This window comes from Capricornis sumatraensis, chromosome 16 (genome assembly GCF_032405125.1).
Source record: "Capricornis sumatraensis isolate serow.1 chromosome 16, serow.2, whole genome shotgun sequence".
In the NCBI taxonomy this organism is placed as follows: domain Eukaryota; kingdom Metazoa; phylum Chordata; class Mammalia; order Artiodactyla; family Bovidae; genus Capricornis; species Capricornis sumatraensis.
Window position 1 is genome coordinate 48,797,540 of NC_091084.1, and position 22,507 is coordinate 48,820,046.

Consider the following 22,507-nt stretch of genomic DNA (forward strand, 5'->3'; position numbering starts at 1 on the left):
TCAAGGTACTTAGGCCTTTAGAGGGTGAGGGGTGGGAAGCCTAGGGAAAAAAGCTGGGACTCCTCCTCCAGACCCCCACAGGAAGAAGCAGCATGGGCCCAGAATGTTTGGGGGCGCAGCAGTTGATGTTTATTGGGGACCAGTACCCCTATGTCAGATCTTGGGGGCCTCGCCCCCTGCATCTTTCGCCTCAGCTTCATTCGTCGCTGTCGAACTCCGAGGATAGGCCCTGCAGCAGGGGCAGGGACATGGAGTGCCGGTCGGGGTCCCCGGGGCCCCCACCCTGGGCTCCTGGTGGGGGGCTGCGGGGGCTGAAGAGCCAGTTCTCTGCCAGGGTTGGGGATAGTCACAGCTTGACTCGTGCCCTGGTCTTTCTGCCTCCCTGAGCCCTCCCTCTGGTCTTCTGTGCTGTACCCACCCCCTCACCAGGACCATGCTTCCGTCTCACCCTCCCCTGGCTCCCTTACTCCATCCCCTTGACCAGGGTCCAGTGTGGAGTTACATGTGGCCCACACATTCCTGGGCTATACTCCCCATGCACTTTCCCTCCACCGTATCCCAGCCCTCTCATCTTCATTTCCTCTAGCAGTACCTGACAGCATCTGGGGGCCCCTTCGGAAGGGGTTTCGGCCCTTGTAGGAGAATCTGGTTGGTCTGCCCTCTGGCCCTTCCTGGGGAGGTGGCGTAGGTGGGGCTGGGACAGGTGGGGGCACATCAGCAGCTTCAGGGATATCCTCAGAGGCTGATGTAGGGGCTGGAGGTGGCATGATGCTGAGGTTGGGTCTGGCCCAGCTGGCCCCTTGGGGCAGTGGGTCTTTGATCAGGGGCTTCTGTGGTCCCAGCACTCCCTTGGGTTGCAGTGAAAACTTGAGGCAGGAGAAGGCAATAGGCAGTGACCGTTGTAACCGGAGCAGCTGGGGCTCATGGGCTGTTGGCAGCAGCCCCAGCTGTAGCCAGGAACAGGAGAAGACCTGGTAGATGATGTAGATGCTGTGGGTGCTTCGGAGCCAGGGAAGAGACTGCTGTAGGCTCACCTGCCCTGGTGGCAGCAGCAGGAAGGCCATCTTCTTGCGTAGACCCCCCATGTGTAAGCGGATACGGCAGGGCTGCCCATCCAGCAGTCGCATTTCTTCATAGGTTATCTCTGCTCGGCTGTTTGGTGAGTATTCTCGAGTGCAGTGGGCGAAGGCACCCTCAGAACCTGCCTGTTCCAGGAGGTTTGGTAGCAGCCCCACCGGTTGTAGTGCCCGCCGGCCCTGCCGACCTGGCAGAGCCAGGCGGCTGTGGGCTGGGCGGGACTGTTTCACTAAAACACCCAGTAGGTCATAGCACGCTGCATCAGACAGAAAAGGTACTGCCACTACATTGGGCCCAAAGCGCTCCTCGATAACCTGCGGGCAGTCAGTATATAGGTCAGGGACTGAGTTAGGGGCCAGGTTAGGAGTTAGTTAACCTGGTAGCCTGCTCTAGATGGACCCTCCCTCTGTCAGTGTTCTTTACACTCCACAGTGTGCTCAAAGTATGGTGCTTCTTGCTTGTCTCCCAGTTCTTCCCTATAGCAAAGCCTGAAAGTCTGCTGTGTGCCAGACTCTGCTCGATGCAAGAGACTTTGTCTTTGTCCTAAAACAACTCAGAGAGCAAACTGCAGAACAGATAATTTGACAGCCTTTGTCTTTGATTGAAGAGGATCAAAGATAGTTTCTAGGTGGTAATACTTAAGCTTTGAGGGAATTAGTAAGCTAAGAGAATGGTCAGTCCAGGCAGAGGGAACAGCCAGTGAAAAAACTTGAAATTACAAACTAAGAGGGGCATAGTCAGGAACATATAATTTCATATTAAGTGTAGGGTATGGAGAGGGACAAGGATACAGGAGCTTAATTATTCAAGGCCTTATGTGTGTGCTAACTGATGGGAATTTTATCCTGAGGACAGTGGGAAGCCACTTGAAGAGCTCTGGTTAGGAGGGGCACGATTCAAGCAGGCATTTTAGAAAGTTAATTTTGTCTAAGAAGGCATAAAATAGAGAAAACAGAGAAAAGAGCATAGTAAAATTCCAGGCAAGACATGGTAAGGCCTTGAAGTAAAACCCTGGGGGAAGATACTTACATTATACAATTAGTAGGACTTGGTCACTTAAGGGGTGAGGGAAAAGGCATCTTCAACGATTATTCTTAGGTGATTGGTTAGATGCATGCTGTTATTAACCAAGAGTGGATACACAAATAGGTTTGGAAGTCCATGCTTATTATACTATGTCTATAACCCCTTAGTATACACCTTCTGCCTGAGCTGAAGGATAGTTCTTGTGTGGCTTTGAGGCCTCATGTTTGTAATACTAGTTCAACACGCTTTTACGGATCACAGTTCCTCTTGGTTTGGGCCTTCTTGTGCTTGGTTTTTGCCATGAAAATTTATTAGGCCCTTATTCTTACCCTGAGGGCCCCAATGTTATCCTAAAGTGCTCAGCTCTGTGCTAGGGTGAGTGTGTTCTTGGCAGAGTCACCATTTGAGACCACTGCTTGCTTCCACTGCACTTCTGGGTGGAAGTTCTGAGGACTTAGACTCCTGCAAATTTAGCCTCTTCCAGGGGCAGCCCATGAAAGTGATGGTGGAAGATTATCTTCCTGGAGGTACCTTGGTGGTTTGAATTCTGAATAAGGAGCCCTTGAGCCACATCCTGTTTAGTGAGATGTCCTACGAGTGCCCACTAACTCAGCAGTTCTGGAGAGAGGAAACCAGGTCACTCAAATGTGTCCTACTCCTTGAATTTGTAACGTTATCACCAGTGATTTTTTCCTGTATGTCTCTACCCTGACTTTCCTGAAAATTTTCCATTTAAATAGGACAGGGAGTTTTTCTGATTCTCAGAGGAGGTGTAGCTTTCTGATAGTTAAAAAGCTCATTTACTTCACCCCAACTGATCAGGACCATCCTTTCCCATTGCTGAGACTAGTTGCTCTCATTCTTGGGAGGACCTTGACTCTTCTCTTTCTGCCTGGGAAGCTGACCTCTGTGGTGAGCAAGTACTCCATTTTAAATGGGAGTTACGTGCCATTAAGGCTGCTTTGAGTTTACTGGGGACTTCAAGATGATTGTTTTAAACTTGGTGAGTTGCCTTCTGCAAGTGTTTCAGATTCACTTTAATTCAGATAACATGACCAGAATTGATCCCTAAATTCTCTAATCTCAGAAATTAGTGGCCATCTAAATTTGGTGTGGTTTTTTGGATACTGGCAACTCAGATAGAGCTGAAATCTGCCTGCTTCTGAAAATCTGTATATTTTGGTTTAAAACCCAAGTTTCTCATTCTGTGGAAGTTAAACTGGAGGGAATATCTGTGAAGAGGTCAAAGGTAAAGTTCAGGTTCTTTAGAAAATGTAAAAGGCCTTTCACCATTAGCCCCTGTACCTCTTCTTCCTCATTTTCATACTACTTCTTTGAACTCTGTTCCAGAGGACTATTTGCAGTTCACTAGTACACATTTTTCTTTTCCCTTCCTTGGCTTTTGCACATATTCTACCTTTAGTTAGTACACTGTTCACTCACTCCCGCCCCCCTTCCTCCCATTTAGGTGTTTCTTATGCACTCTTTATGTGCCAGGTATTCCTCTTCCCTCCCTGTGAATAACTTCTACTTGTAGAGCTAGAATGTTACTCCAGGAAGCCTTCCTGACCTTCTGAGTCTGTCCCCAACATAACACCTCCCTACTCTCATAGCTCCCCATCCATTGTCTTTCAAGGAAGCTTTCTTACTATTTTTGCAGTTGTAATCAAATTGGACACTTAGTGCAGCACCTCACACAGGAGACAGCACTGAGTAGATATTAGTTGTTATTGTCTTCACCCTTCCAACCTCTTCTTACTTACAAGCTGCTGAGACCTATGTAGGTTACATTGTGTTGTTTCCTCTTTTGCCCTCTTTTCTTACCTTATCTTTGATGAGAGTCCAGGTGGCATCAGCTTCATCCAGTGTCAGCAGGTGGGGGGTACCAACCAACATGATGGGGTGTGGGAGGGGTTAGGTAGGGCAGTGGCTGCTGCAGGAACCCCAAGCTGCCCAGGGAGGTGAGGCCCCAGGTGCCGGACTCTGACCTACTGCAGCATGAGGTCATAGAGATCCTGCTGGGTGTTGGGGCCTTGGGTGGGGAGAGGGCAATCACTTTCATAACCCCACTGTACCCACAACCTGAGTGCATACTTTTTAGTCAACCCATTCATTCTCCTGCTTTAGTTGGGGAGGAAGATTCAGGTATCCATTAGGATGTGTTTATGTGTGTGTGTATAGTTCTTGGTCTGAATTCTTTAAGGAAACAGGATCAAGTCTTTCCTCCTTAAAGCAATTTGCAATGCTCTGTTGTCAGTTGCAAATGACTTCTTTGTGAGGTTGGATTGGGGTCTTGAAAGACATGGGAGAAGCGCAGATCAGGACTTAAACTGAGAACAAAGCAGTGGTTCTGAACCTTGGCTGTACTTTGGAACTAACCGAAAGCTTTAGAAATTACTAGTACCTGGATCCTATGCCCAAGGATTTTGATTTAATTGGTCAGGAATATGCCTGGGCATCAGGAATTCTAAAAGCTCCCAGGCAATTCTAATGTGCAGCCTAGGTTGAAACCCATTATTAATGAGTGGGTTACAATTGCAATAAAAACCAGCTGTGTGTAGGAGGGTGCCAAGCTGAGCATGACAGAGTGGAGGATAAGAATTGAATTGGGGTAGTGTTGCCTTAGTAACTGGAGAGAATTTTCAGGAAGCCAGAATTTCCCAGGTAAACTTAAGAAAAATTTTCTTCATCCTCTGTTCCCTTTCCTAGGCTGCTTTATATCTGGTGGATGCTCTTTATGGCCCTAATCTTTGGTTTTCACTTGTGTCTCTGCCCCAAAATCTCAACCTGGTGTTTTGCTGAAGAAGAGTGGTTTTTTTTCCCCTGGAGAAGAATCACTCTAGAGAGTCTTTCTAGTAGCTACTTTCCCACTCCACTCCTCTGTGCCTGCGAAGACCCCTGGCATGTGGGGTGCATCCTCCCCTATCCCTCCCCAGCATGTAGGGTTACCCCACAAAGTTGGCCACTGTCTGAGCTGGCTAAGGAGATATGAGTATGGGGCACTGGGAAGGGTCCTACCATGGTGGGAGAGAGTGTTGCCAGGAAAAGTTTCCTAGAGGAGCAGTGACTGGCCACAGGAGAGGGTCGGTCTAGCTTCCGACCTTCTGTCTACCCTAGACAGAGCTAGGATATCAGGTCTTTGAGCAAAGTTTTGACTGAGCATGCTCCATGGTCCAGGAGAAGAATTAGTATTCAAATCTTTGTTAAAATTGTGTTAGAGACTATTCCAGACACTTCAAATGAATTATCTTAGTGAATCCTTTTAGTAATCCTTGAAGTAGATAGCGTCATTTCCATTTTATGGGTGAATTAATAGGCTCAGAGAGGTTAAATAAATTTAGTGCAAGGCATACAGTGAGTTATTGGAGGATCTGAGATTCAGATCCACACCTCCCTGACTCCAGCTTTAACCATTAACCAGTAGTTCTTTTTTGGTGAAGGGAGAGATCAACATGTTCCTTCTGCTCACCTGAGAGTGTTGGGAGAGCTGTGTGCAGGTCTAAGTACAATGTGGCGTGGAGAAAAGGAGACGGGTAGCATGGGAGAAGAGGTGCAGTAGACCAGACCAGAAATCCCAAGTTTCTTGTTACGTGAAGCCAAGTCTCTTCCTTCTGATGCCCCTTTGGCACGTTTTTAGTTATGGCTGATGAGGAGAGGTCACCTCGTAAGGTATAGTTGGCACCTCTTTTCTCTTAGAAAGGAATTCTGAGTGAGGTGGACAGAGGTAGAGAGCAGACAAGGACAAGATGCTTGGGGGAAGGCTGGCCATCAGTGCAAGGAGACAGATGCAGAGGGACAGAGACAGAGAGCTGCTGGGAGACAGAGGCAGGAAGTAATGCACACCTGTCTCCTGGGGGGGGATCCAGATTGAGAAGCAGGCGGATGAAGCAGGTGCAGGGGTGATGTGCTGTTGGTGAAATCAGATGAGGCTCTCTTTTCAGATTTTTGTTCATAGCGGGGGCTCAGAGGGGAAATTGGATACATTTCAACTCCTTGGCCAGAGTCCTACACCTCTGTCTTCTCTCTCTTGCTGTCTGATTACCATGATTCTCCAGACTCCCTAATCCCTTATTGTCCTACCCTAAGTAAATCTGTCTTTCCTTTTGGCACATAGAATCTGAGACTGAAAATAGTTGAAGGAAAAGAGATGACAGCTGAGTTCTAGGTGGAGTTGATGAGCCCAAGGACTGGGCTGTTTGGGCCATATCCTGTTCATAGGTTTTTCCACCAATGTAGCACCTTCTGTGGTCTCCCTTGGGAAAGGGGCACAGCTCATCAGCGTATTTAAGGAGTGACCAGAATGGAGAGCATGAGGGGAACAAACAGGTGGGGGCTGTTACCAGAGAACAGTGCTGCTTTCTGCAAGAACTTCTAGGGTGGTATAGCATGGTGTTGGTAGCAAAGACTTTAGAGTGACAAAGAGTCCTAACAGGTCTCTTCACTTCTCTTGGGCTACAGGGATAATCCTACAGGTCCCTAGTCCGTTATTTGAAATCTTTTGGGATGGGTATGTTTTGGAATTCAGGATGATTCAGATTTTAGAAAGGGAATATAGTGCCTTTATGATATGTAAAGGAATACCCCAGTGAGATTCAGGGCAGTGCCCTACTGTAATCAAATCTATCAATGTTTCTGTAGCTAAATATATGAATATTCACACTAAGTGAGATAAATATTATAAATATGATCGTGACGGGTCAGGCCAGATTTTGGGTCAAAGTTATGAACAAACTATTGTTTCTTCAGAGATTTTTTTTTATTTTGAAACTATAGATAAGGGATTATGAGCTTATAATTGTTCTCAGGTTGTTGTGGAGGAGTAAGCGTGCCAGAAAAGCCTTCTAAACACACCACGTGGTAGGTATGTATGCAATCTCAATCCAAAACAAAATACAAATGTCCAAGGGGGTGGACTTTTTGACTTACAGTGGACAATGTATGGCTTTGGACTCAGCTGCCTTGGGAGTTGTGCACAACCACAGAGTGAAGGTGCCTTAGAAGAGAGGCTTCCTGTGGTGGGTGGGGAACAGGATTCATTGCTTTTGAACATTGGCTGCATATGATTTCCCTTTTCATGTACCAGAGGGGGAAGGTGTGTGTGTGTGTGTGTGTGTGCGCATGTGCGCGTGTGTGTGTGTGACACAGGACTGTCACACATTTCTTTATATTTCTTTATAATGTTGTAATAAATATCTTACTGCATACATGTTTGTTCACATCTCATTATTTTGTCAGTATAGATTTTTTGAGGAGGTTTCACTAAGAGAAAGATGTGTACATCTTAAAAGACCGATGACCCATTAGGGTTAGAATTTTATCAAAGTTATCTGCAAAATCATTGCCTGGATGGTTTTTTACCTCAGAACTTCATGAAAAAGGTTAGCTTTGAGAAAGACTGAGTCCACACTTGGGCTGAGAAAAACTGGATTTGCTCCTTGTTCACTTGGCTTCAGTGTGACAACACTCTGAAAATCACACAGCTTCTGGGCTCTCCCTGTAGTTAGTTGTTGATGAGGACCTGGAGATGGCATCCCTTGCTTTTCTTCAGATCTGCAGCCCCCTGTGTGGCATCCAATGGTGCTCAGTCCAGCTGCCTGTGCTGAGTGGTCTGATTGCTCCTGGTTCAGGTCTTCGTGATTAACTCCAGTACCCACTGTTAATTTTCCCGGAGAGCTTAGGTCTGGCTGTGCAGCCCGCAGCTTTCTCTGACTGCGTAACTGTCTCCCTACCTTTTATGTGAGAATATACTCATTCTAGACTTAATGCCGGGCTTCCCTGGTGACTCAGCAGTAAAAGAAGCCTCCTGCAGTGCAGGAGATGGGTAGGGAAGATCCCCTGGGGGAGGAAATGGTAACCCACTCCAGTATTCTTGCCTGGGAAAGCCCATGGACAGAAGAGCCTGATGGGCTAGAGTGCCTGGGGTTGCAGAGTTGAACACAACTGGACACATGACTGACCACGCACCCAGACTTAATGCTGGCCTCAAAGATCTTTCTGTGCAAGGTCCTTGCAGTTTGGAGGTTTTTTTTAACAGAAAGTGAATCCCATGTTAGGCAACACCACAACACTTCCTGTTTAATATCTCTGTTCTCTGGCAGCCACAGCAGTGTGAAATATTCCTATTTCATCATATTGCACCAACATTGTGTGCTTCTCATGATGCTGGCCAGGACAAATGGGGGTGCTGATGAGAATTTTATTTGAGAATTCTATATTCTTGTTTGAGGATGCACAAAAGGCATGTTGGTAAGAGAAGATAATGATCTCTGGCAAACAGGTGAAGTGGTTACAGTGATTTTTCTGGGCTATCAAAATTTCTTTCAGCCGAAGCCCTGACCCCAGATGCTATAGGCCCAGGGAGAGAAGTTCTGGTCATCAATATCTGAGACTTCGGCAGAGCAGTGAGGGTAGGGGGAATAATGGTTTACATAATAGAGACCAAGAAGGTTCTCTGAACTGAGAATGTCTTCAGGATCAGGGTCTTGGAAAAATTTGGGAATCCAGGGCACCTTATCCCAATTATCAGAAAGTGGGGAATAAGCCTGCTTAACTCCTTCCTGAAGGATAGACTGAAAACAGAGTCAGGCTCCAGGAATAGAGGGAGGGCTATAATCCCAGACAGATGCCCTTGCTTTCAGAGGCCATGTCACTCTTTCCAGACCCCTGGGTCCAGGATCTGTAGAGAAGCTTTGGTGTAGGAACGTGGACAGACTTAGGTTAAAATGATGGAGTAGAGTTGCAGGAGAAGGAGGAGGGTGGTTTTAAGTTAAATCATGTGTATTGTGATCCCAGGATTATTCCCTGGCACCTTTCCTTATCTCCTCTGCATGGCAACATGGTTGCCCATCTCCTGTCTCCTCCCAAGCAGGATGCATGGCTAGACCAGTCTACAGATGCCACTGGTATACTGAGACTTCACAGCAAATATCTGTTGAGTGGTTGTCACAGTCATATGCAGACCATGGGACAAAGATGACACCACACCTCCAGACCCCAGACTCCTCTGAATGTCCCCTCTCTCCCACCCTCAGGCTCCCTTGTTTTCATTGCCCATTAGAACTGGCTTTTCTTGAATGTGAAGATTTCTAGGAGCCGGTCCCTAATCTGCTTTGTGCGGGCCCCATAGATGAGAGGGTTAAGGGCAGGTGGCAGCAGCAAATAGATGTTAGAGAGAAGGATGTGCACAGGCTTGGGGACGGTGTGACGACCAAAGCGGTGTGTGAGGTAGGAGAAGAGACCAGGCACATAGAAGGCTAGAATGACACAGATGTGGGAACTGCATGTTCCAAAGGCCTTGGCACGGGCTTCCCGGGTAGGCAGCTGCAGCACAGCGTGGGCGATGAGCCCATAGGAGCCCGTGATGCCTAGAATATCTATACCAGACACAGCCAATGAAAGCACCAGCCCATACAAGTTGTTGGCTCCTGTGTCACCCACCACCAGCTCTACCACCGCCATGTGTGCACAGTAGACGTGGTGTATGGTCTGGGCTCGGAAGTGCTCAAATCGTGCAACCAGCAGAGGGAAAGGCACAACAATCGCCACAGCTTTTAGGACCAGTGCCAGGGCTGCATACCCCACACGGGCTTTGGTGACTAGGATGGGGTAGTGCAATGGACGCCCTACTGCTGCAGCACGGTCACAGGCCATGGCCAACAGTACACCAGATTCCATGGCCGTCAGTGTGTGAACAAAGAACATCTGGACCAGGCAGGCAGTGTATGGCACAGGCCGGGGCCCGAGCCACAGCACAGCCAGCAGCCCTGGAGCTATAGATGTGGCTAAGCTCAGATCTGTGGCTGCCAGGGTGGCCAGGAGCAGAAACATGGGCTGATGCAGGGTGGAGTCTGTCTGCACCACTGCCAGCAGTGCTCCATTGCCCAGCAGGGAAAGCAGATACATGGGCCCAAAGACCAGGGTCAGCCAGGCCTGCACACCCGCTAGCCCTGGGATGCCAGTCAGTACAAAGAAGGTTGGGTGTGAGAAAGTAGAGTTGGGCTGTGGAGCTTCTGTCATCCTGTGGGGTCAGAGGTTTTGGGCTCATGGAAGCATGACTCATGATGGGTAAAGGACAAAGGGAGAGATTTTGGGGGTGTCACAGTGGCACAGATCCATCCATATATGTGTAGGAGTCGTGCAGGGCTGGGAGGCAGTGGTATAAACTTTGGGGTTATATGGATATAACCTTGGATAACCAGGGTCACAACTCTAGCTAGGGTGGAAGAATCCTTTTGCCTGAAAGTCCATGAGCATTGGGGGAACCAAGGGGGACAGTGGAAGTGAAGTGGGGGTGTCACTGCTGCAGTGCTAGAATAGCTGGAGCCTTCCAGTTGGGGCTCAGCTGAGAGTGGAGCTGAGATGAATTTTTTCTTCCTTAGAGTCCAAGTAGAGTCAGTCTCAGTCTCTGCAGAGGGAGAGAAAGCCAGTGCTGGGTGGCGATCAGGCCTCAGGCAGGTCCTGTTCCTGACTATATCTTAGGCAGAACTCCTGGGCCCAGCTTCCTCAGCTCTACAGCAGGGGTGGGCACAGTGATCTTATGTGTTGCCCAGCTTTAACATTCTGGGCACCAGCCCTCCAGGAAGAAAGGAAAAGAGCAGAGAGAAAGGGAGAAACAGGAGGAGGAGGCAGAAGGGGCCTGGAGCAAAGTAGGGAGGCTGATATGATAGGAGAAAACCTGGTGGGCTTTTGGGGTGTGGAGTTCTTCTGTTTTTCTTCACTCCATGCTGAAGTAATGGACTTGAACACGGGCTAGAGAGTTGACGCTGGGCAAGCAACGGAGAATTGACGTGGGAAGCAACGGAGAAAGAGAGATGGCAGCAAAGAAAGGAACTTCTCGTCTCCTTTCCTTCTTCACATTCCAGAAGGGGGGTCACATTCCAGAACTGAGTCTCATTCCTGGGGTGCCAGAGGCAGAGCAGGTGACAGAGGGGAGGAAATGGCACTCAACACACTAGCAGCCAGAGGAGGAAGAAGTATCTCTGGTGTTGGAGGAGGCACGGTGAGTAGAACCAGTTTCTCCCAGAACCCAGCCCACAGCAGAAACTTAATAAATGTTGGATGGATAAATGAAGGAGGAAAAAAGCCCCAGAAGACTTGACTGAGGAAAGGTCCTAAGCACCATGTATTTGCAGCTTCTCTTCTTGACTGCTGCCTGTGGGGCCCTTTATGTGACTGTTCAACCTGCTTCCCTCAGGGCCCTTACCCCTCCCACCTGGGCCATATTAACTCTTCCTTGTTCTGCGTCTGATAGCCTGGGTAACTCAGGAAGTAGTGTAAAGAGGCAGAGATGGGGACAATGATGAAAGAGACTGACTTTTGGCATTGATAGATCTGGGTTAGAGGAAACTTTCTCGGAGGTCTTTGCTGACTCACTGATGTCTGGAGAGAGAAGACCTTGCTTTCTTTATTCTTTAATAGCATCAGTTCCCCTCTATTGTAATTACTTGTCTCTCTTTCCTCCACTGGACTGAAAGAGGGGTGCTGCTTATTAGCCTCAATATAACCACCACTTATCATAATATCTGGTAGTTATTGTCAATAAATAAATATTTATTGCTCTTAATTGTGGGACAAAACTGCTGGTCCCAAATGGCCATCCAGACAGCATCTGCTGACTAACAGTGGTGCCTACAGTTTCAGAAGCCTTCAGTATCCATGGAAATGAAAAAGATTCACCATCCATCACAAGTCCACTGAGTAAAATTCTTTCTGCTATGATGAGACATATTCTAACAATCACCACAGTATATAAGATAAAATAACAAAATCACAGGGACTATGGGAAAAAATAGGAGTAGGGACATAACATTAAAATCTTCATCAGAAAAACATCTGAGAAAGAATGTGAACCTAGTACAAATGGTAGTGGTGTTTTACATATGTTAAACGGTTAGGATGGAAGAGAACTTGTGGGATGAGCCAAAGCGGTTCTAAGGGGGAATATCAGCAATAAATGCCTACATTAAAAAGCAAGAAAGAGTCCATTTAAACAACCTCACTCTCCCCCTTCAGGAACTGGAAAAAGAACAAACTGAGCCCTAAGTTACCAGAAGAAAGAAAAGATTAGAGCAGAAAGACATGAACAGGAAAATAGAAAATATTAACCAGTTAGTTCTTTGAAAAGATAAATTAATAAATCCTTAGCTAGACTCACCAAGGGAAACAAAAAAGAGATCAAATCAATAAAATTATAAATAGAAAGGAGATATTAGCATGGATACCACAGAAATTCTAAGAATTATGAGAGGCTACTGTGAATGAACTCTACCAACAAACTGAACAACCTAGAAGAAATGGAAACATTCTTAGAAGCATAACTTATAATTCAAGACTGGATCAGGAAAAAATAGAAAATCTGAATAGATCAATTACTAGTAAGGAGATTGAATCAGTAATCAAAATTCTACCAATGAAGAAAAGTCCAGGACTGGATGGTTTCACTAGTAAATTTTTGCCAAATATTTTAAATAAGAATTAACCCAGGCCTTCTTAAACTCTTTCAAAAAAGTTTAAGAGGAGGGACAACTCCCAAACTCATTTCATAAGACCAGCATTCTGATAACAAAATCAGAAAAGGACACTACTAGTAAAGAAAAGTATAGGCCAGTATCCCTGATAAATATGAATGCAAATATTCTCAATAAAGTACAGCAAATCAAATTTATTTTTATTTTATTTATTTAAAAATTTTTATTTTTACTTTATTTTACTTTACAATACTATATTGGTTTTAAACTATTCCAAAATCTTGCAGGATAAGGAAGGCTTCTTAACTCATTCTATGAGGCAAACACCACTCTGATGTCAAAACCAGACAAAGATATCACAGGCACAAAAAGAGAATTACAGGTCAATTGAACATAAATGCAAAAATCCTCAATAAAATATTAGCAACAAATTCAACAATACATTAAAAGGATCATAAACCGGGATCAAGTATAGGATTTTCCCTGGGATTCAAGGGTGATTCAGCATAAACATGAAGCAATGTGATACATCATGTTAATAAAATGAAAAACAAATCACATGACCATCTCAATAGAAGCAGAAAAAGCATGACAAAATTCAGCATCCTCTTATGATAAAAACTCATAAAAAATTAGGCATAGAAGGAATATATCTCATAAAAAGGCCATATATGACAAGCTCATATCAACTTTTCACTGTACTCAATGGTGAAAGGTTGAAAACTTGTCCTCTAAAATTGAAACAAGACAGTTTCACCACTGTCAGCCACTCTCAGCACCCATTTTCAACATAGTGCTAGAAGTCCTGGCTACAACAAGAAGGCAAGAAAAAGAAATAAAAGGCATCTGAAGTGGAACGGAAGAAGCAAAATGGTCTCTATTTTTAGATGACATGATTTTTACATATAGAAAATCCTGAAAACAATAAAAAAGCTGTTAGAACTGATCAATGAATTCAATAAACTTGCAGGATACAAAATTAACTTCCAAAAATCAATAGCATTTTGTACTAATGACAAATTTTATGAAAAAGAAATAAAAGAAATTGATCTCATTTACAATAGCATCAAAAACAATAAAATAGGGAAAAAATTTGACTAAGAAGATGAAATATCTCTATTCTAAAAGCTATTGATAGAAGACATTGATGAAAGAAATTGAACAAGACAGATAAATGGGGAATGTGTTCATGGATTGGAAGAATTAATTTTATTAAAATGTCATTACTACCAAAAGTCATCTATAGATTCAATGCAATCTCTATCAAGATTCCTATAGCATATTTTTTACAGTAGTAGAAAAAACCTCTTAAAATTTATAAGGAAACACAAAGACCTTGACTAACCAAAGACATCCCGAGAAAGAAGATCATAAAACTATACTCTATAGTTACCAAAACAGTGGACACACTGGGGAAAGAGAGGGTGGGAAGAATTGAGAGAGTAGTATAGACATGTATACACTACCATGTGTAAAATAGCTAGGTAGGGGGAAGCTGTCTTTTTTCCACTGAGTATTCTTAGCTTCCTTGTCAAATATTAGTTGACTGTATATACTTGGGTTTATTCCTAGGCTCTCAATTCTGTTCCATTGATCTATTTGTCTACTTTTCTGCCAATATCATACTGTTATTATTTTTCATTAAAATTTTTTAAAATATAAATTTATTTATTTTAATTGGAGGCTAATTACTTTACAGTATTGTATTGGTTTTGCCATACATTGACATTTTCTTTATTTTTTAATTGTAGTATAATTTGTTTACAATGTTGTGTTTCTGCTGTCCAACAATGTGAATCATACATACATACACACATACAGGTATGACCTAAATCATACATACATACACACATACAGGTATGACCTAAATCATACATACATGCATACATAAAGGTATGACCTAAATTAAATCCCTCATGATAATACTGTGGAAGTGACAAATAGATTCAAGGGATTAGATCTGATAGACAGAGTGCCTGAAGAACTATGGATGGAGATTCGGGACATTGTACAGGAGGCCATCCCCAAGAAAAAGAAATGCAAAAAGGCAAAGTGGTTGTCTGAGGAGGCCTTACAAATAGCTGAGAAAAGAAGAGAAGCTAAAGGCAAAGGAGAAAAGGAAAGATAGACCCATTGGAATGCAGAGTTCCAAAGAAGAGCAAGGAGAGATAAGAAAGCTTTCCTTGATGATCAATGCAAAGAAATAGAGGAAAACAGTAGAATGGGAAAGACTAGAAATCTCGTCAAGAAAATAGAGATACCAAAAGAAACATTTCATGCAAAGATGGACACAATAAAGGCTAGAAATGGCACGGACCTAACAAGCAGAAGATAAAAAGAAAAGGTGGCAAGAATACACAGAAGAACTACGCAGAAAAGATCTTCATGACCCAGGTAACCACAATGGTGTGATCACTCACCTAGAGCCAGACATCCTGGAATGTGAAGTCAAGTGGGCCTTAGGAAGCATCACTATGAACAAAGCTCGTGGAGGTGATGGAATTCCAGTTGAGCTATTTCAAATCCTAAAAGATGATGCTGTGAAAATGCTTTATTCAATATGCCAGCAAATTTGGACTACTCAGCAGTGGCCATAGGACTGGAAAAGATCAGTTTTCATTCCAATCCCAAAGAAAGGCAATGCCAAAGAATATTCAAACTACAACACAGTTGCACTCATCTCAAAAGTTAGCAAAGTAATGTTCAAAATTCTCCAAGCCAGGCTTCAACAGTATGCGAACCATGAACTTCTAGATGTTCAAGCTGGATTTAGAAAAGGCAGAGGCACCAGAGATCAAATTGCCAACATCTGTTGGTTCATTGACAAAGCAAGAGACTTCCAGAAAAAGATCTACTTCTGCTTTATTGAATATGCCAAAGCTTTTGACTGTGTGGGTCACAACAAACTGTGGGAAATTCTTCAAGAGATGGGCATACCAGACCACCTTACCTGGCTCCTGAGAAATCTGTATGCAGGTCAAGAAGCAACAGTTAGAACTGAACATGGAATAACAGACTGTTATATATATATACCCTCATGTTCACTGCAGCATTATTTACAGTAGCCAACACAAGGAAATAACTTAAATGCCTGTTGATGAATGAATGGATAAAGTTGTCAGATACACACACTGGAATATTATTCAGCCATAAAAACGAGGAAATCCTACCATTTGTAGTAACATGGATGGCTTTGAAGGGATTCAGTTCAGTTCAGTCGCTCAGTCGTGTCCAACTCTTTGCGACCCCATGCCTCCCTGTCCATCACCATCTCCCGGAGTTCACTTAGACTCATGTCCATCAAGTCCGTGATGCCATCCAGCCATCTCATCCTCTGTTGTCCCCTTCTCCTCCTGCCCCCAATCCCTCCCAGCATCAGAGTCTTTTCCAATGAGTCAGCTCTCCTCATGAGGTGGCCAAAGTACTGGAGCTTCAGCTTTAGCATCATTCCTTCCAAAGAAATCCCAGGGCTGATCCCCTTCAGAATGGACTGGTTGGATCTCCTTGCAGTCCAAGGGACTCTCAGGAGTTTTCTCCAACACCACAGTTCAAAAGCATCAATTCTTCGGTGCTCAGCCTTCTTCACAGTCCAACTCTCACATCCATATAGGACTACTGGAAAAACCATAGCCTTGACTAGATGGACCTTAGTTGGCAAAGTAATGTCTCTGCTTTTGAATATGCTATCTAGGTTGGTCATAACTTTTCTTCCAAGGAGTAAGCATCTTTTGATTTCATGGCTACAGTCACCATCTGCTGTGATTTTGGAGCCCCCAAAAATAAAGTCTGACGCTGTTTCCACTGTTTCCCCATCTATTTCCCATGAAGTGATGGGACCAGATTCCATGATCTTAGTTTTCTGAATGTTGAGCTTTAAGCCAACTTTTTCACTCTCCACTTTCACTGTCATCAAGAGGCTTTTTAGTTCCTCTTCACTTTCTGCCATAATGCTAAGTGAAATGACTCAGAGAAAGACAAAGACTATATGATCTCACTTATATGTGGAATCTAAAGAAAAAATAGCAATCCAAAGAAGAAAGAAAATATTCCCCAAACTCATAGGAAAAGAGATCAGACTTTTGGTTACCTGAGGTGGAGGGTGGGGGGAGGAGAAATTGGAGGAAGATGGTCAAAAGTTACAAATTTTTAGATATAAGTTAGTCCTGGGGATGAAATGTAAAACATGATGACCACAGGTAATACAACTGTATGATATATAGGAAAGTTGAGAGTAAATTCTATGAGTTCTAATCACAGGGAGAAATTTTTTCCCTTTTTTTTCTTTTTATTGTATCTGTATGAGAAGATGTATGTTACTCAAACCTATTTGATAATCATTTCACAATGTATGTAAATCAAATCATCAGGCTGTTTGCCTTATGCAATGTGCTTTCGTGTTGCGTATGTCGATTATTTCTCCATAAAACTGGAAAAAAATTTGCTAAGTTTTGTTTTATGGTTCATAATAATGGCTATCTTGGTCATTTGTCATGGATGCTTGATTAAATGAAAGTTTGGTCTCTTGTTGGGCGGTCTTCTACATATGTCAGTCAGATCTTATTTGTGCCGGTCACTTCTCCTATCTCCTTGTTCATAATCTGTCTAGTAGTTTTATCAGTTGTAGAGACGGAACTTCAATACTGAGGGGGCTGTTAGAGTCCTAAACTGTAATCATGATTTGTCTATTTTTCTTTCCATTTCTCACTTTATGCTTAATGTGTTTTGAGGCTCTGTTGTTTGGTGTGTACATACTTGGGATCATTATATTTTCCTGGCTAACTGATACTTTTATTGTTATGTAATATGTCATCTTGTCACTAGCAATATTTTTGCATTGTGCATGCATGTGTGCTCAATTGCTCAGTTGCATCTGACTCTTTGCGACCCCTTGGACTCCAGCCTGCCAGGTTCCTCTGTCCATGGAATTTTCCAGTGTGTTGCTATTTCCTGCTCCAGGGTATGTTCCTGACCTAGGGATTGAACCATCATCTCCTGCATCTCCTGTAATGGCAGCCAGAGACTTTACCACTGAGCCACCTGGGAAACTCGTTGTAGTCTACTTTATCGGCTATTAATATAAGCCACTCCGGTTTTTTTTTTTAATGAATGTTTGCATAATATGTATATTTTTTCCTTTTATTTTCAACCAACTATGTCATTGAATATTAAGTTAATTTCTTGTAAACAGAATATAATTCGCTTTTCTTTTGGTTAGTCCACTTTGCTGATCTCTGTTTTTTAGCTTGTGTGTTTAGACCATTTACAGTTCAGGTAGTTATTAATGAGATGGGACTTAAGTCTGATATTTTATTATTTGCTTTCTGTTTGTTTCTCTGTCTCAGTCCTCTGCTTCTGTTTTCTTGCCTTTCTGTGGATTGCTTGAACATTTTTAGGATTTTCTCATGATTTACTTTTTGAGTATATGGCTTTGTATAGTTTTCTTTGTGGTTGCTCTATTAAAAATTATTGTGGACAATAATTCATAGTCCACTGGCAACAACATTTTGCCATTTTTAGTGGTAAAACCTTCATTCCATTTAGGTCCCTTTACTCTTCCTGTTTTAAAATATTATTTTCTTGAGTGTCAGATGGTGTAATCACTTTTGTTTTAATCATTGCATGTGATATAAAAAACTCATGGGAAGAAACATTTACACACATTCCTGTTTTTTCATTATTCTTTATTCCCTCTTGATGCTCCAAAAAAATCTTTCTTCTAACATATGTAGACACCCATGTAACCCACACTTCCCTCAATATAGAGAATGTTTTTACCAGAGGAAGTGCCTTCTGGTTCCTCCTACCCTCAGTTCATTTCAGTTCAGTTCAGTTGCTCAGTCGTGTCCGACTTTTTGCGACCCCATGAATCGCAACCCGGCAGGCCTCCCTGTCCATCACCAACTCCCGGAGTTCATTCAAACTCACGTCCATCGAGTCGGTGATGCCATCCAGCCATCTCATCCTCTGTCGTCCCCTTTTCCTCCTGCCCCCAATCCCTCCCAGCATCAGAGTCTTTTCCAATGAGTCAACTCTTGGTGGCCAAAGTACTGGAGCCTCCTACCCTAGAGGCAATCATTATTCTGATTTTTATCACAGTGGGCTGGTTTTTATCTATGTGGGACCTCATGAAAATGGAATCATGCAATATATAGCCTTTTGTATCTGGTCTCTTCCATGCAACATAATGACCCTGAGTTTAACCTGTGTTGTATGTTTCAACAGTTTTCAAAAACATTTACACTGGAGCATAGCTGATTAACAATTTTGTGCTAGTTTCAGGTGTGCAGCAAGTGATCCAGTTATACCAATACATGTGCGTGTTCTTTTCCAAAATCTTTTCTCATCTAGGTTATGCCTGAATATTGGGCAGCGTTTCCTGTGCTAAACAGTAGGTCCTGGTTGGTTATCTGTTTTAAATAAAGCAGTGTGTACATGTCAATTCCAAACTCCCAATCCCTCCCCTGATTCTTCCCCCATGGTAACCATAAATTTGTTCTCTAAGTCTGTGAGTCTGTTTCTGTGTTTTAAATAAGTTCATTTGTGTCATTTTTTAGATTCCAAATATAAATGATATCATACAACATTTGCCTTTCTCTGTCTGAGTTACTTCACTTAGTATTACTCTCTCTAGGTCTATCCATGTTGCTGCAAATGGCATTATTTCATTCTTCTTAATGGCTGAGTCATCTAATGTGGTCTCTCCTGGTGGCTCAATAGTAAAGAATCCGCCTGCCAATGAAGGAAATGCAGGTTTGATCGCTGGGTCAGGAAGATTTTTGAAATGGCAACCCACTCCAGTATTCTTGCCTGGGAAATCCCATGGACAGAGAAGCCCAGTGGGCTATAGTTCATGGGGTTGCAAAAGAGTCAGACATAACTTAGCAAGTAAACAACAGCAATAACAATATTCTATAGTATATGTGTACCACATCTTCTTTATCCATTCATCTGTGAGTGGATATTTAAATTCCATATCTTGGAACTGATATCTTGGAAAAGATATCTTCCATATCATGGCTATTTTAAACAGGGCTGCAATGAGCATTGGGGTGCATGTATCCTTTCAAACCAAGTTTTTAGTTTTTCGCTGGATATATGCCCAGGATTGAGATTGCTGGATTGTATGGTAGCTCTGGGCTTCCCAGGTGGCGCTAGTGATAAAGACCCTCCCTGTCAATGCAGGAGACATACGGATGCAAGTTTGACCCCTTGGTCAGGAAGATCCCGTGGAGGAGGGCCGGGCAACCCATTCCAGTATTCTTGCCTGGAGAATCCGTGGACAGAGGAGCCTGGCAGGCTGTGGCCCATAGGGTCATACAGAGTTGGACACGACTGAAGTGACTCGGCATACACACATCATGGCTCTGTATTTAGTTCCTAAAGGAATACTCATACTGTTCTCTATAAAGGCTGTACCAGTTTACATTCCCACCAACAGTGTAGGAGGGTTTCCTTTTCTTCATACCCTCTCTAGTGTTTACTGTTTGTAGATCTAAGAGGAAGTGCTTTCAGCTTTTCATCATTAAATATGATGTTGACTGCTGCTTTGTCACATATGGCCTTTATTATGTTGAGGTACATTCCCTCTATGCCCATTTTCTAGAAAGTTTTTTTTAAAAATCATAAATGGGTGTTGAATTTTGTCAAAAGTTTTTCTGCATCTATTGAGATGATCACATGGTTTTTACTGTTCAATTTGTTGATGTGGTATATCACACTGACTGATTTGTGGATATTGAAAAATTCTTGCATCTCTGGGTTAGATTCCACTTGATAATGGTACATGATCCTTTTAATTCTGTTGGATTTGGATTGCTACTATTTTGTTGAGGATTTTTTTGTCTATGTTTATCAGTGATAACTGGACTGGAACTTTTTTGGTGATATCTTTGTCTGATTTTGGTATCAGAGTGATAGTGACCTCATAGAAAGAGTCTGGGAGTATTCATTTCTTGGCAATTTTGGGGGATAGTTTCAGAAGAATAGGTGTTAATTCTTCTCTAAATGTTTGAGAGAATTTGCCTGTGAAGCTCTCTGGTCCTGGACTTTTATTTGTTGGGAGTTTTTAAATCACAGTTTTGATTTCAGTACTTGTGATTAGTCTGCTCATGTTTTCTATTTTTTCTGGTTTCAGTCTTGCAAGAGTGTATCTTTCTAAGAATTTGTCCATTTCTTCCATTTTATTGGCATATATTTGCACACATGGGTAGGCGTGCATGCTTAGTTTCTCAGTGGTGTCTGACTCTTTGCAACCCCATGGACTGTAGCCCTCGGCTCCTCTGTCCATAGAATTTTACAGGCAAGATTACTGGAGTGGGTTGCCATTTCCTACTCCAGGGGATCTTTCTGATGCAAGGATTGAACCTGCATCTGTTGCAGCTCCTGCACTGTCAGGCAGATTCTGTACCACTGTGCCGCCTGGGAAGCCCATCGTTGCTTGTAATAGTCTCCTACGATTCTTCGTATTTCTGTGGTGTCCATTGTAACTTCTTTTTCATTTCTAACCATGTTGATTTGAGCCCTCCCCCACCCCCCCTTTTTTTTTCTTGATGGCTCTGGCTAACGTTTTATCAATTTTGTTTATCTTTTCAAAGAACCAGTTTTTAGTTGCATTGATCTTTTCTATTGTTTTATTTATTCTATTTCATCTATTTCTGCTCTGGTATTTATGATTTCTTTCCTTCTGCTAACTTTGGGCTTTGTTTGTTCTTCTGTTTCTAGCTGCCTTAGGTGTAAGCTTAGAAACATAGGGTGTAAACATAGGGTGTTTATTTGTGATTTCTCTTACTTCCTGCTGTAAGATTGTATTGCTATAAACTTCCCTCTTAAAATTGCTTTTGCCACATCCCATAGGTTTTAGATTGATGTGCTTTCATTATTATTTGTCTCTATGAAGAAAATGTTAGAGTTAGGATGCCTCTAACATCTGCCTCCAGAAGAAGGAAGCACGTGGTGTCTCCAGTCTCTAAATATAAACACCCTTTTCAGAGCAGGACTAGTGATACCTCCTCATGCCAACATGGTCAAGCTCCAGCTTCCTCTTTTCTTCACATTCCTCTTCTCTCAGAAGGGATATTTTTCAATTTCCAGTTTGATTTCTTCAATGATTATTGGTTGTTAGGTAGCATATTGTTTAATCTCTACATGTCTGCATTTTTTAGGTTTTTTTTTTTTTTTTCTTGTAGTTGATTTCTAATCTCATGGTGTTGTGGTCAGAAAAGGTGTTTGACATGGTTTCAGTTTTCTTAAGTTTACTGAGACTTGCTTTTTGGTTCAGCATGTGATCAATCCTGGAGAATATTGCATGCACACTTGAGAAGAATGTGTATTCTGCTGCTTTTGTATGGAGTGCTGTACAAATATCAATTAAGTATATCTGGTCTAATGTGCCATTGAAGACATATGTTTTCTTATTGATCTTTTGTCTGGATGATCTGTCCATTGCTGACAGTGGGGTTTTAAAGTCTCCCACTATTATTGTATTTCTGTCAATTTCTCCTTTTATGACTGTTAGAATTTGCCTTATATATTAAGGTGCTCCTATGTTGGATGCATATATGATTGTTATATCTTCTTGAAATTAACCCTTTTTCATTATGTAGTGTCCTCTTTGTCTCTTGTAACAGTCTTTATTTTAAAGTCTATTTTGTCTGATATAAGTATAGCTATTCCAGTTTTATTCTGATTTTCATTTGCTTGGAATATCTTTTTCCATCTGTTTTAGTGGTTTTTTCATTTCAATTGCTGAATTGTGTGCCATTATATGAATATATCACAATTTGCTTATCCAGTCTTCTTTTGATAAACATCTGGATTGTTTCCAGTTTTTGGTTACTGAGTAAAGCTCCTATGAGCATAGCTTTTTTGTATGAGGCTTTGTGAATTTATGTTTTTATTTCACTTGGATAAAAACCTGAAGCATGGGTTTGCGGTTTTTT

The 22,507-nt window shown here is 42.8% G+C and overlaps 2 protein-coding genes across 2 annotated transcripts; both read right to left on the reverse strand.

Annotated features, from left to right (window-relative positions):
* Nucleotides 1–196: 196 nt before the first annotated feature.
* On the reverse strand, nt 197–3,999 carry C16H11orf42 (chromosome 16 C11orf42 homolog). Its single transcript, XM_068988148.1, has 3 exons — nt 3,928–3,999; nt 593–1,391; nt 197–327 (listed from the first exon to the last, which is right to left on the reverse strand). Exons 1-3 carry the CDS (start codon nt 3,997–3,999, stop codon nt 197–199), a joined length of 1,002 nt encoding a protein of 333 aa, XP_068844249.1.
* Nucleotides 4,000–9,156: 5,157 nt separating this feature from the next.
* OR52W1 (olfactory receptor family 52 subfamily W member 1) lies at nt 9,157–10,119 on the reverse strand. Its single transcript, XM_068987945.1, has one exon. It carries the CDS (start codon nt 10,117–10,119, stop codon nt 9,157–9,159), a length of 963 nt encoding a protein of 320 aa, XP_068844046.1.
* Nucleotides 10,120–22,507: the final 12,388 nt, after the last annotated feature.